At 31.9% G+C, this 15,861-nt stretch overlaps 1 protein-coding gene across 1 annotated transcript in view; it reads left to right on the top strand.

Annotated features, from left to right (window-relative positions):
• LOC142320072 (uncharacterized) overlaps positions 1–15,861 on the top strand; it is a 50,360-nt gene that overhangs the window by 23,871 nt on the left and 10,628 nt on the right. The window contains exon 9 of the mRNA XM_075357749.1: positions 13,195–13,346. Coding sequence (XP_075213864.1) covers positions 13,195–13,346 — 152 coding nt within the window. The remainder of the gene's footprint in view (positions 1–13,194; positions 13,347–15,861) is intronic.

The raw sequence follows: 15,861 nt of genomic DNA, 5'->3' as shown, positions 1-15,861 counted from the left end.
CTGAATGATTCGAATCAATGAATGAATAATATTACAAAAATAATAAAATAAATATACGTTAAATAAAATAATATTAAACAAATTAAAAAAATTTGTTTAACAGTAATGGACTTCCCTAGCAGATGCGTGTGAGGCTAGAGTGGTGAGGTATTCGAGGATCTCAAGGAAGGGTAGACCAATCATCACCATTAACTGGTAGTAAACAGGGTGCCCCAGGGACACTGTTTTGGGAGGTGCATGTTCTTATAATATCTCTGCAAACAATTGTCCGATTTTCAAAATTCAAACGGGGTATTTGTTTGTAGGTTGAAGGCTAACTTTTGCATGCAGAAGGTTACCTGTGATCCAATAGATCATGGTTATTCAGAAATATATATGCATAAAGTTTGTCTGTTTGTTTGTTATCACATAACCAATGTGGTAACCAACCAACCAATTACTTTCAAATTTGCAGAATATGTTCATGATACCCAAGGGAAGGTTTTAAGCCACTGACCGAGGCCCTAGCTCCCTTGAAGGTTAAGATATTAAAACTATTCATTATTTCTTTGGTCCCAAGGAGGATGAAGATGTAAATTAAAGACATTTATTAAGGAAAAATATATTAATTCTTTTATTTCATAATTATTTTTCTGTTATCTGTTTTAAGTGCACTTTGTTGGGTAAAGTTAACAAAAATAAAAGAACACACAGCTTGTATTTGCCAAAAGAAATTGGACTTTAATTAGAAAGAAAACAACTGAACTTATGATAAATCATAACCTGAAAAAATTAAAAGAAATTATGAAATAAACATAACTTAATTCTATATAAGAAATATCAGCTGAAATCAGCATATCAGTATGATATTAAATGAGATAATGCATGAATATAGATTTTTCAAAACATTTTGAAAATCTACAATTTAACAAAGCCTGAAAAGAAAAGAACATAAAACACCTTATTTACAATTATATACTTAGAAAAACATATCAATAAACATAGTATGACTGGAAAACTATTGCATTACTGACATATGCTGTAATATTGAAAAATTAGCAATGAACAATTGTCATTAACTTAGACAAATAAACTACAGTAATCTTATTATTGGCACTGGCCTTTTCTGAATTATGAACATCATCAAACTTAACATTAAATAATTTAAACTAGCAATTCTAGTTTATTGTAGAAAAAGAAGCCACGATAATCTTCCAGTATAAGAAAAGAGTTAATTACAATAATCAAATTGAAATAAGTAAACATATAAATAGTTCATTTTAGTAAACAAGCTTTCTTGAAAATATAAAATTACAAAGAAGTTCAAAAACGTAACTTCACATCACGAGTTATTTTCTTTAGATTGATTTAAGAGAAGTAATATGAATTCAGTTCATGAGTAGATAATAATTAATCTCTGCGATTAACAAATTACATTAAATTGAATGATAGATAAGTAAGCACATAAAATATGTTGCATATGACATAATAACATAACCTTATTTAAGCCACCTGTCGGGACTGCACTTAAGTGAATAAACGGTTTTTTAAACCAAACTTGAAATTGAAATGCATAATGTACGATTAACTGAATGTTTCACAAATTTTACTAATAGCGTAACTGTTTACTATAAATAATAATGAAGGATTTGAACATTCTTAATAACACACGAATATTGGTAAAAAATGAACTCGTGAAATTAAAGTGCACATATTCATAGTTTATCCTTGGTGTATTCTGTAATGGCAAATCAAAACTAACAGAGGTACAGTTTGTGATTAGAAGTTGAACCAGACGTGGCGTCTCAGATTTGTAGAAATGAGTTTGGAGAGAATACTGCATCGATGAAAATGTAATCAGCAGCTGGAGAAGATCCGGCGTTGATAGAATTGGCAGTTTGTAGCGATTGAAACGCTTTCAACAGAGACGTAATATACCGAATTTGAAGATTAACTTAACAATGATGAAAGTAACAAGGTGTAGCATTGTATTCGGCGCGCATGCGTATACGCTCATCCCAAAATCTCATTTTCTACCGGGTTATTTGAACATATAAGTAAGGGATTTTGGGACAAAAGTTTTTAGTTGTACAAAAATTTTACAAAATTTTAAATACATGATAATGATTAAACGAGCTAATAATCGAATATTTATGAATGATTATTCACTTTCAATATGAATTAGTATTGTTTGGTACTGATAAAATTGTAATATTTATTCAAAATAATAAACAATTTTTTTTTAATAATCCTTAATAAAAATAAATATTTTATACAAGTCTATTGATTCTTAAGAGTATTGAAATTGATTGTTAATTAAGATAAAATTCAAAATAATGAATGAAAACCTAAACAAACAAACAGGGGACACATCTTATGAAGTGCAACTGACACAAAGTCTTCGTGTGAGAAGTTAAAGAACACAATGAAAGTTTTTTATGTTAATGAAAACTATTTTATTTTCTATTTCATATAAAATGTTTCCATTATATTTTCATTTTGAATTAAAACAATATAAGTTAATTATTTTCTGAACTGCTCTGTATCTAATAGTACATTAATAATTAATTCAAGGTAAATTGTTTATTAAGAAAAATTATTAGAAATTATTATATTGTTAAGAAATAAAAGAAATTAATCATTCAGATCATAATTCTCGACTCCACATACAGTCAATTAAATTTTATATAAAATAAACAAAAAAACCTACACTCCATATTTATTTGGAAGTGCGTGTACATGCACACGTGAGTACGGCACTTCCTATTTATAAATATTAGAGTAAAAATCCACATTTCGATGCCAATTTTCATATACGTCAATAAATTTTATTCTTTTATGTTTCAAAAGTTTGTTTATTTTTGATAATTCTGCCTTTAATTACATTGATGTCTTGCTTCTTTTTGTGCGCCAACCGCATAAACGAATTTAAACATCATGGCGGGAAAAGGATTTTGGGACAAGCCACTGCGCTGGGTGTGCGACACCTTGTTACTTTCATCATGGAAATAGTGGCGTGATGAGAAGAGGGGGAAACAAAGAAGGCAATGGACAGAAGAGTGTGTGTGTTGACAACAAGAGCTAGTGTGCTGGTATTTTGGTAAGACAAAGAAAATTAGCATAAACGGGAAGTTTGGGTAAGAAACAACATATGAAAGATTAATTTTATAAGCAAGCAGACCATTAAAAGAGTTACGTAAAACTGATAAATAATTGCTGAAATACGAACAAGTAGAGGAAATGACGTGATCGCAGACAAAGAAAATTAAACTTCTAGGAACTTGACAACATTAAAATAGAGATAACAAAAAACAGTTAAAGCTAATGTGGTTAAATAGAAATTGCTTTTATGAAACATTGCAACCACAGCAGATAAAATAATGACAAAAACATTATTGGAAAAAAACAACTTACGCATTGGCGTAAACATACTGGGGGGCGAGCGAGGAAAATCAAGAAGAGAAGACCAGAGGGTGAATTTTATTCACAGGACGAGTGACAAAACCAGAAGAAAGTTTGATACGAACAACACGACAAATATCATCTTTACCAGGAAATGTTTCAGAGATAACACCAATGGGCCAGCGAAGTGGAAGAGTACTAGAAGATTTCAACATGATGAGGTCACCAACAGCAAGGTTGGGTTGGGATTTGTTCCATTTTGAACGAGAAGTGAGCTCATGAAGGTACTCTTTGGACCATCGATTCCAGAAATGTTGGATTTTTTGCTGTAGAAGAGTCCAGCGAACACGAAGAGAAAGATTTGAATCAATGGGTTTTTCGGGAAGTCCAAGGATTGGAGACCCGATGAGAAAGTGTCCAGGGGAAAGCGTGCAGGATTCCTCAGCAGGATCCGATGAAAGAGAAGTGAGAGGTCAACTAATAAGAATGCACAAAGGCGACAAATGAGAAGGCACAAAGGCGACGAGTATGAATGCACAATTTTCTTGAGCTTAGAAAGAGGTATGTGAAGGATAGGAACGTGGAAGGCTGATGGACCATTCCACCAGGAATCACAAGAAGGAAGCTGTGAGGCAGATGATCCTTGAGACACGATGTCAGAAGCGTTACTTGAAGATTTTACAGAATGAGATGAAGTAGTTTCCAAAGTTTGACTAACACGGTTAGCCTCGTAGGTCCATAACTTGTATGATCTGTTGCGATTGCTAGCCACGGTCGTATCATCTAAAGCAAGAGGTAGAGCGACGGCGTATCGTCCTTCAGGAGTTCAAGTGGTTGTAGAGTGAAATGGATGATCCTCAAATTGTTGTTCATCCAGATTGGGAGGCTGGGTATACGCAACTTCCTCGATTTCCTAAAATTTATGAAGAGTGAAAAACACGTTGTGGTGGGATCAGACTGCGGTGAAATTGGAGTAGAGCTGATATGAGCGGAATGGGTGACGGGTGGATTATTTGAGTGAGAATTAGGATAACGTACAGTGCAGGGGTCCAGGAGGGGGGTGGAGCCCTCTGGGTAGATGGGAATGGCAACCAAAGCAAGCTGTGTAGATGTCCAGGATGCCAGTCCCCCTGACAAATAGGGAATGGTGAGTGAAGCCAGCTCTGCGGCCATGGGTAGGCTCCAGGAGGCCCTGATGAGCCCCTGAGTTGGCTCTGGGATTCACCTAGACTGACCTGAGTGAGCCTCAAGGGTCCAGGTTCTGGCTAGATGGGTGGGATACTTTATGATAAAGTGATTAAAATAAATTTAACTGTATCTTGTTTTGAAATAGAACTGCTCTTTTGTTGTTTTATGAAATTCTTTAACTCTTCTGAACTTATAAGTGTGTACTTGACTACAGAGAGCATCTTATTCTTATTAAACTTGGTTTAATAAAAACATTGTTTTTTTGATGTCCAGATGTGTTATGACATTTTGCAAAATATTCTTTTTATCAATTTCTTGTTTTTATGATTTTTACTGATCAATTAGTTTTTATTTTGTGATGAAATATAGCTCTTAAGAATAGTTCTATAGAAGTTACTGCGTATTTTCTTAATCCTCTACTCCCAAATTCTAAATGTCCTTCATTCCATATCCATTACTGTATCCAAGAAATAGACTTTAAATGTTTAGCCTCAGTAACATCTCTTCTTCTTCTTCTTATTATTATTATTACTTTTTTCTTTACATATTTAGTAAAAATGGCTGTTTAGCCAGTTGAGGTAAACTACCTCATTTACTTTTATTTCTAATTTTCAATTTAAATCATTAGCATTAGAATTATTTCAGTCACTAGAATCAGTCGCATGCAGAATCTAAATTTTTGCTTAGCACATCATCAATTTAATTTTTATTAACTATTGTACCTTCATGACATTGAATCTTTCCTGTTTTTGGTCTGAAGTAATGAATGATACATTCACAACAGTTATTAGCCCCAAATATTAAATTATATTTCTGTAGTTAACAGAAGAGCAGTTAAGTAGAGCAGTAGGGGCAGTTATATAGCTTTAAGGCCCTGGGCAAGATGGTAAACCATTCAAATCTTTAGCGTCCACCTGTGGTTAGGACATCCCAACCCACCCCTGTAGTCGAAGACACCTGCCTTGTGCCACTCACCCCCTGTTCCTCTGTGGTGAGGACATTTCTTCTTCTTTCTCTCATTCCCTTATCTTATATTTCTTGTTTCTTGGAAAAGTGCTATAGGATTTGGATCAGTTGCTAGCTACTGTGCTATTTGAGTCATCATTGTTAAGCCTTTAGAGCTAGTATGGACTATATTGGTATTCAGATGAAATGATGAAACCATGTTCTGCTAGGATAGTTGAAATTAATTTTGTCACACTTAAAAGACTACAAAATAAGTCACATTAGACTAAGAGAATGCATGACTGTGTCGGACGGGATTCTTCACTCGAATCGAAGTATGAAACTGATTCACAGGCCAGCGCTAGTAGATACTAGAGCGCAGTACTAGCTGGCTCAAACTAGGAATGGAAAAATCATATCTAATAATAGCCAACTGGGCAGTCACTTCTTTGTTGGAGTTCAGTGGAGTAGCGACCCTCTGTGCCAATGGGACTCTTCAGCTATTCTTTTTCCTATTTGAAGATTGCCCAAAAATTCAAACGTATGAATGTGTTGAGGATAGCAAAGTGTCTTGTTCTTGGTAAAATCTAATGCAATCTATTTATAATTAGAGTAGAGTAACATATCTTCATGAAGCAAAAGAAAAAATATAGTATTACAGGAGTTCATGAATGCAGCATACTGCCAGCTGTTATCACATGATGAAATTAAAATAAAGAGTTTTGTTTTGTTTAACTGCTTACTGGCAATTGTACTTTGTGTAATGATGTGAAATAAACGAGCATTGATTGTCTAGGTTGTACATACACACACACAACCTTATTTTAACACTTATTTGTTTGATTATTTTTGTATAAAGTTGATATTAATATGGAATTTACATTTTTTATTATTAACTCCTGTACATTGTCATACACTATAAAAATGTACTTTTCTAGTTTGAATTTTAATATATTCTTTGTTATTTTGGAGGAACTAAGACATTTTTAAATGGATTATATATAGATGGTGATCTGAATGTAAAACGTATAAATAACATGGATATTTCTAATGTTTTAACAAAATATGGTAATCAAACAATAAATGGTAAGAGTTTTATTTTATTAATTTATATTTCAGTGATTCATATGTAACTTAATTCATATTCATATCCGTGAATGTGAATTACATATAAAACTTCATGTGTAAATGAACATTACCCATGAAGTTTTTGTGCTATAAAAATTATTCATTATTTTAAAATTGTATTAGTGATTATTTCCTGCATTATTGGTTAAGATAACTTGCATTATTTTCATGTTTTTAATGCTTTGTGAATATTTAAATGGTTATTTTACTTTTGTTTAGCGAAACTGTATGTAAAGGGCACTGTAAATGTAAATAATTTACAAATGAGTGGTCATTTAAATGAAGTTAATTTTACTGATTTGTTGTCTAAATATAAGTATTTGGATAATGATACCCATCTGTGGAAAGGTAAGAAACATATTTTATGTATGTGTATTCGTACTAAATTAGAACAACAGGAAAATAAATAAGGACTTTTTATGATTTTATTTTATTTTATTATGAAATACTTTTTTATGATTGTAGAATAAAAGATTATGGTTATATGTAAATCATCCTTAACATCTATATCTCTACATTTAGAAGTGGAAGGCTCTATTTTAAAACTTTTGGTCACCTGTTTATTTGATCCTCATGTGTATTTAAACTGTTACATAAATATAACACTCCTGTCTGCTTGTCTGTAGACTTTAATAAAAGGGAGTTTTATCTTCTACAATTTAATTTTCATTAATTGTTCTATTTTTAATCATTTTCTCAATATTTTAAGCGGAAAACATTGTAAGCATTCTTATTTTTGAATATTCTTCAATATTTACTTGACTGGTTTGATGCTATACTCCATTCCTTTTTGTTCTGTGTGCTAGTCTTTTAGCATCACTAATTCACTATACCCTACATTGAAAATTATTGTCTGTTTTGTATATTCAGTTTTTGTCTTCCTCTATAGTTCTCATCTTCTATACATCTCTGCAAATTAACCAAACTAGGTGTCGTAATATGGTCGATCAGCCTAGTTTATGCATATATTGCCAGAATCTTTTAGTGACTAATTATGCAGATGAACTGAATAATTTTGGGACAAATCTTTCTCCTCTCTCATTCACCTATAGATTTTTCATTCTGAATTTTATTGTTCCTCCTAATTTTCAACCTTTACTGTATCGCTTTGGAGAACTTTGAAGTTCTCTTTCTTTTCCAATTTCTTGTTATCCATGTTTCACTTCTATAAATCATATTCCATGCTAATATTTTCAGAAATTTCTTTCTGACCATAGATTTATATTTGATACTACCAAACTTATTTTTAGAGTGAAAGATTATTTTGTATTTCAACACAGATTACATTAATGTAAAACTTTTGCACTATATTTATTATTTATTTAAAACAAAATAAGTAATGTTTTTATTTTAAACAAACAAAATGGGGACCGTCAGTTAATTATGTAACCAGACTTCTGTGGTTAGGTGTAGTGCCTATGCCTTTAATTTAGAAGTTCCTGAGTTTAAATTCAGACATGCTTGGAATTTTTCATACATTACAAAATTGATATGTCTTCAGCACCTGAAATTGGACAAAAACCTGTAATTTTTATAAAAAGGAAATAAATAAATGTAAGATGAAGGGTGTTTACAAAATCTTACTTGCAGGAGATTTAAAATTTTCTTAATAAGATTCATGGTAGAAATTTTCATATTTAGTAACCTTTGTAGATGAGAAATAGATCAATTTAATGAAATTAATTAAACAGTTTTAACTTATAGAGAACTGTCAGTTTTGAAATAAAATATACGAGGGTTATTTTTTTCAAGGTCTGATCAATCGTGAAATAAAAACCGGCGCAAAAATTGGATGAACCTTTGCGCATATGTGTTGTGCAGTGTCTCTAGTATGGCCTTCAATCACGCCGCGTCACTTCGTTTAGTTCTGAATATGCAGCTAGCACATAAACATGTCTACAACAATAGCATCTCCCGCCAAGGATGAAGTGCTAATGAAGTGGTATGAAGTAGTATGTGGTATGTAAGTGGTATGGTAGTGATGAAGTGGTAATTAGATTTCTTCAGGGTGAGGGGTGTAATGCAGCTGAAAATCATTGACGAATAAGTAATGTGTACGGTGAAACTTCAATGAGTGACAGCAAAGTGCAACAATGATGCAGGAACTTTAAAGCAGGACGTGCAGATGTTCATGATGCAGACGGTCAGGGAAGGAAGCAAGTGTCAACCGATGATCTCGTTGAGGGAGTGGATGAGAGGCAATTCGAGAAAATCGACGGTTCACAATTTCTGTATTGAGCGATTCGTTTCCTGAAATTTCAAGGTAAGCTCTCTATACAATTGTGAGTGAGAGACTTCAGTACCGCAAACTGTGTGCGAGATGGGTTCCCAACATGCTGTCCGACCATCACAAAACAATGAGAATGGACGCCTCCCTAACGTTTCTCCAGTGCTACCACAATGAAGGAAAAGATTTTTTGAACAAAATTGTCACAGGGGACGAGACATGGGTCCATTTCGAAACTGAAGAAACAAAAGAACAATCCAAACAGTGGATGCATTCTCATTCTTCCAGTAAACCAAAGAAGTTCAAGCAAACCTTCTCCAACAGAAAGTGTATGGCTACTGTGTTCTGCGACCGGAATGGAGTTTTCTTGATGGAATTCATGGAAGTGGCACGACCATCACTGCAGCCTCATACTGCGTGACTCTTCAACGTCTGCGAAGGGCAATTCAGAATAAGCGGCGAGAAATGTTGTCATCAGGCATTGTCTTTCTCCATGACTATGCTCAGTCGCAAACTGCAGCTGTAACAAAGAAGCTCCTGTAGCGTTTTCATTGGGAAGTGTTTGATCACTCACCATACAGCCCGGACTTGGCTCCATCTGATTTTCACCTCTTTGCTCACATGAAACGCTGGCTAGGAGGACAACATTTTGGCACAGACATCGAGCTGCCTACCAGCATAGAAACATGGCTGAAAACACAGGCGGCTCCGTTCTATGACAAGGGTATTGGAAAAAGTTGGTACCATGCTACGACAAATGTCTAAATCGAAGTGGCGACTATGTAGAGAAATAGCGTAACTATGTACTTGTTACAAATAAAAAATTTTTTATTTTCACTGTGGTTTTAATTTCGTAACCAATCAGACCTTGAAAAAAAATTATCCCTCGTATATAAAATTTAACTTAAATTTCAAAATAGCCACAAATTTCTTTAAAAATTGTTTCCTTTGAATTAATTTTTATCTAAAAGGCAGTGGATAGCTTAACTTATTTGCTACTAGAGATTTATAACTTAGATTATAACATTCTAAACATAAAAACCATATTGCTGTTAGATTATTTTTTAAATGAGAAAAGACATATTAGATATTTTATTAAAATTCTTTGGTATGTATTTTTTAATACTTAATTTATTTTTATTCTGTGTTAAATTGTTTTCTGTGGTGGATTAGTTTAAGTTTAATTGTTTATTAAGTTTTAGCATTGTATTATTTTTTCTAAAATATATATAGAAGTATTTTTAGAAAATTTGTGTAGATGAAAGAAATTAAAATATTTTTCTAATACTTATGTTACTATTCGACAAGACGAAGCAGATATTCAGAGAGTTTATGAACTACTGTTGTGTACAGTTACGTTTCAGTGAAAGTAATTGCAACTTCTGCCATGACATTACTGTCTGTATGTATGGATGCAGATGCATATCCTGATAGCGTTACATAACATTATATTATTTATTAGGGTATATTTATATTAATGGATTAATAGACATCATTTTAATTCCAATTTTTATTATAAAACATCAGTTTTTCTTCTGCTTAATTATATCTATTTTTGTATAAATAATGAAGTTTATGTTTTGGCCTGTTATTTTGTAATAAGAGGAATTGTTTTCTTAGTCAATATGCTTTAAAACTCAAGCATGATGAAAATATACTAAAAAAAAAAAACGTAAATAAAGTATAAATTTCTTACATCAATTTTTTTGGTTTAAGTAATGTTATTATGACAAACATTATTCATAGGATTATGGGTTAAAAGTTTAAAATAGGCGTGTAGTTATTATAAGTATTATAATAGCGTGTTATAGTAAGTATTATATAATTTGTGTAGACGTGTTATTTCTAATAAAAACAAATATTCTCTGTTCTGCACTGGAAATTGCAACAGTTGTTACTTAAAAGTAGTCGTGTTAAGATGTCAAGTGAACGTGGAAAATCTCTTCGCAGTCAGTGCTTGACAGCGAAGAAGTTAAACGCGAGGCGATGCGCTATCACCTTATGTTAAACATACTAAGTTCATAGACAAAGAAAAAATGGATTATTGGTACCTCTTGGGAAAGTGACAGAACTTGCTTGTAGATTGCTGAATTTAAGCTGTTCTACAGTTATTGACAACAGGAAAATCGGATATGAAAAAGAGGTACTAGTGGGTCTCAAATTCAAATGCCAAAGAAAAAAAAGAAATATACTCATAATAAATATGAAACGGACGATTTTGACAGGTATGTTATTGGATGAGAATTTCTTAAATGTTTTGAATTATATTAGGAATTACGAATTACCTACTATATGAAAATTACACAATTTTTGTTGTGAGGAACTGAATTTTACTGCTAGTAGGGAAACACTAAGGAAAATTATAAAATGTATGGGTTTTCAATTCAGGAAGTATAAAAACAATAGACTGATTTTGTGTGAATGAGATGATATAATTGTGAAACATGTGTATATTTCTTATCTGAGAATAGATGCAACTTCTGACCAGAAGAGACCAGTCATATACTTAGATGAAACTTGGGTGCACACTCATTATATGGTAAAAAAAGTACTGACAAAGTGATGACATACCAGATGTTTTTTAACAGTAGTGCTGATGATTGTTTAATTGTGGCACATGTGGGTAAACATGGGATTCATAGATGGCACTTTTTTAATATACAGCATATATACTTTTTTGAAGTATATTGAAAAGCAAGTTATCTCAGTACTTCAACAAATTATATTTTAGTACAATTATGCACCTTACCATAATAAACAAAAAATAAACCTCTGTGATTCAATTCATTGAAAAAAGATATTCAAGAATGGCTCCAAAAACATAAAGTAACTATGATCCAGATCTAAAAAAAAAAAACATTTAGAAATTGCTAAACTACATTGCTCAGAACCACAATATGAGTTAGACAAAATACTAAATAACAAAGGAATTACTGTACTTCGACTGACACCTTACCACACTGATTTTAATGCAGTTGAATTTATTTGAAATCTAGTTAAAAAACTTTTGAGGCCGCAATATGCCCCACAAATATTTATTAACAGAACTGAGAACCATTATATTAGTTGCAGTTTCGTTAATTATTATAAAAGACTGGAAAAAATTAGTGTTGAAAGTTCAGTAGATAATGAATTCTTACTGGAATACAGATGCATTAATGTAAGATGCCATTGAAAGCGTAATTATAAATACAGGGATGGACAATGATGAGACATTAGGTAATGGAGATTAATTCTGGTGGAGGTGAAAATGAGTCAATCTCAGAAATTGAGGGTTGCTGGCCTGTCACAGAAGATAGTTCTACAGAAACTGCAGACGAAACTGATTAAGGACTGTATTGTAGTAGTATTGATTGTGTAATTTAGTAAATTAATATAAAATATCATTTTATTTTTTATTCTGCAACTATATTCAACTTGTGATTCGATAAGCCTGCATGTCCAAATTATTACTACCAATTTTGAATATAATGCTGTAAACTATGATACCATTTTAGTGAAAACATTTACTTAATTAAATTATTGTAATTAATTGCAGCTTAAATTTATTTCATTTATTAATACAGTAATGTAAATTAATTTTTTTTATTGTGTTATTACTGTAATCAGAAAGAAATTACAGGTTCTAAAAAATACAGTAACCTGTTTTAAACGAACAACATTTCTTGTTTAGATCAGATTGACAAGCATGTTACTTTGTTCAGTAGGAATGTTCTGTTATATCTCCATCTCTGTCTATAGCCAAACAAAACAACAGTGCTGCAGTCCTCTACGAATTTGAACGTCACGTTGTCGACTTGTAAACAATATAGCTTGTTTACAAGTTGTTGAATTGTAAACAGTATGATGTTTTAAAAAATTTCAAAACTTTCTCTGCTTTTTATTTTTCAAATTTTATTCTTAAACTAAATATTACATAAGAACAGATGGAGTTATTTTAAAATCTGATGAATCATATTTTGCGGAGAGATGAGTCATAAAACCATAACTTTATTTCTTCTTAATTTATGGACTACCATAAATTTTTATTTTTAGCTTTTAAGTTATTATAGTTAAAAATTAAAAGTAAAATTTCTGAATAATTCTGTTCATCATCAATTATGAGAATTTAAAGCGGTTCAATTTTTTACTGGAAAATAATGTAAAACTTTTTAAGCACTGATAAAAATTGATCGTTTGTAAATTCAAATCTTATGTTTATTATGTTTTTCTATTGGATGAAGCCAATTCCAAAATTCTTCTATATGTTGATTATTTGTAAATTTTTTGTGTTTATTGAATTAATGTCATATTAATATATTTATCTAAAAATTTATATTTTACAGGAAATGCTAAATTTAAAAATGATGTCAGTATTGACAATTTATATGTAAAAGGACTTGTAAATGATGTTGATTTTACTTCATTTGTTACAAATATTTATCTACATTCAGATGAGAAAGTAGAATTTTCTGAAGCACAATCATTTGATAAAAATGTAAGGATACTTAACATTATTTTGTTATTGATAAATTTCTTAGGGTACATCCTGAGCATGAAGCTATCTAACATCTATTTTAAATAGCAGAGGATTCTGATAAGAATATTAAGTAGAGCAGTAAGCATGTTGTGCTTTATCAATTAGACTGCAGCAGCAAGTTATAAAACAATTGAAATTGATTGGTTTCTGTTTACATGGATTTTAAGCAGTTTGTTATGCGTTCTGTTCTCAGAAATCGTTTTGGTAATGCAATAAAGACCTGAAATGATCCTTTCATTCACTCTTGACTGAAATAACAACTTTCTACAACCAGTCGGTAAATAAAGTAAGTTTATTTGCAATGGCAGAAGAAATGGCTTCATACCTTTGAAAGACCACACTAACTTTAGCCTCTGTTATTTTTTTGTATCATAATTTAAATTTATGATTTAATAAATATCTAGATTATCTTTATGTTTTCTCTGCTGATGACTTATGTGGACAGAAGGATTCAAACAGTAACAGAGAGTTTTGCTCTGAACGGATGCTGCAGTTTGTGTAGAAATGTATCAATAGAAATACCTTCTATTGATATAAAAGATGTTCAGATTTAATAAGTCACTATTTTAAGTTACCCTAATGGACTAGAAATTTGCAATACAGTTAGTTGTTCTTGCTATTTATAAGGTCTGGTCAGAAAATAACGGAACTTTATTTTTTTAATCTTTATTATTAGTTTTACAAATTATTGGTCCTTGTACCATTCAAATTACTCCCCTCACCTTTCACACACTTTTCCCAGCAGTGTTTCCACTTTGTGAAGCAGTCCTGGATAGCTTATTTGAAATGGCCTTTAAGACTTATGACAAATTTGCTTTAATGTCATCAATAGTCTCAAAACGGCATTCTTTTATCAGTAATTTAAATTTTGGAAATAAGAAAAAATCGCAAGGCACCAAGTCTGGCAAGTAGGTAGGCATCTGATTTTTAGCACAAAACTGATGAATTGACAAAGCTGAGTGTGCAGGTGCATTGTCATGGTGAAGGAACCATGAGTTGTATCGTTACAACTCTGGTCTCTTTTTGTGAATTTTTTCACATAACCATTATAAAACGCTTTGAGTACATGTGGTTCACTGTTTCACGTTGAGGCAAGAATTCAAGATGCACAATTCCATTAAAATTGAAAAAACAGAGAGCATCACAGATTGAATTGAGACTGACTGCTTTCTTGGGGGTGTGAAGATTTTTTGCTAATCCATTGTGATGATTGGATTGCAAAAACCATTTGTAACATTGTGTATGACCAAGAGCATCATCTCCATGAGCTTATTTCAAAAGTTGAAACGTTTCTGTGAAAGGTTTCCCAGCTTCACGCAAAATTTTACATTGTATCATTGCTACTGGAAATCGCACATTATAAAAATCACTACTAACACTTAAGCAAGTTGCACTCAAATAACAAAAACATAAAAACTAAATGAGATATCAACAATCCAAGAACATGGTTATAGAGGATGTTATGCGGAACACAGTGCTGTCAACTGCACATCACTAAATATCTCAGTTGGCACCTAATTAATAATGTTCAGTTATTTTCTGAACAGACCTTGTATTTTTCACTATAAAACATAAAATTTAAAAACTGTTTAATATAAATATATAGTATAAATATATCTTTAGTGTTTCCTGTCATGAACTGTCATGAAAAAAAATTTAGGCTAACTATAAAATTTACTAATACAACTAACTGATCCAGTCATGACTTATTAACCTTGCTGCTGTTTTGAATCTTGTGCATCCAATTTTCTGGCTGTTATACAACTAATTCATAAAAAACTGCATCTTTTAAAAATGACTTCTATATTTGACTACTTAGTAAATATAATACATGTGTACATATATTTTTAAAGGGTACAGTTAGAAGATTATCATCTATTATAACTTAAAAATTGTGCCATGCAAATATCCTGCTTTTTATTCTAATGCTCTTCTGAATTATTTAGTAAGCTATTCTAAACACTGTTTTTAAACAGGATGACTAACAAGAATTCTAGTATTATTAAAATAGCCAAATAATCTAATCTAACCCTTGTCAAATCCTTTTCGTTTACAAAAAGTAGCAATGCTGGTGGTATTAAAATGTTATTTATATGTATAATGAACAGACTGCCGCCTTGGTAGATTGTTCTCGGGGTGCCTAAACTGGGGTTGTTTTCCGACTTGTTGGAAGGTGGCTTTGGTGAGGGTGCTCTAAAATCAGGAAAGGATTCAAGTGAGGTCAGCAGTTTTCGACCCATCAGCCTCTTGCCAGTAATCGGAAAGTTGGTTGAAAGGCTGGTTGTGGAATGGCTCTGGGAAAGCATCGATATGAACTCATTTTTAAGTCAAGGCCAGTATGTTTTTATGAAATGGGTTGGCACTGAGGATTGCATCTTAAATGCTCTTGCTGAGGTGAAAAGCGCTGACTGTAAATATGTTTTGACAATTTTTATAGACATAGAGACAGCATTTCCTTCTTTGTGTTGGAGTT

This window comes from Lycorma delicatula, chromosome 2 (assembly GCF_047948215.1).
Source record: "Lycorma delicatula isolate Av1 chromosome 2, ASM4794821v1, whole genome shotgun sequence".
NCBI classification, from domain to species: domain Eukaryota; kingdom Metazoa; phylum Arthropoda; class Insecta; order Hemiptera; family Fulgoridae; genus Lycorma; species Lycorma delicatula.
This window is presented reverse-complemented; position numbering and strand designations above follow the sequence as displayed.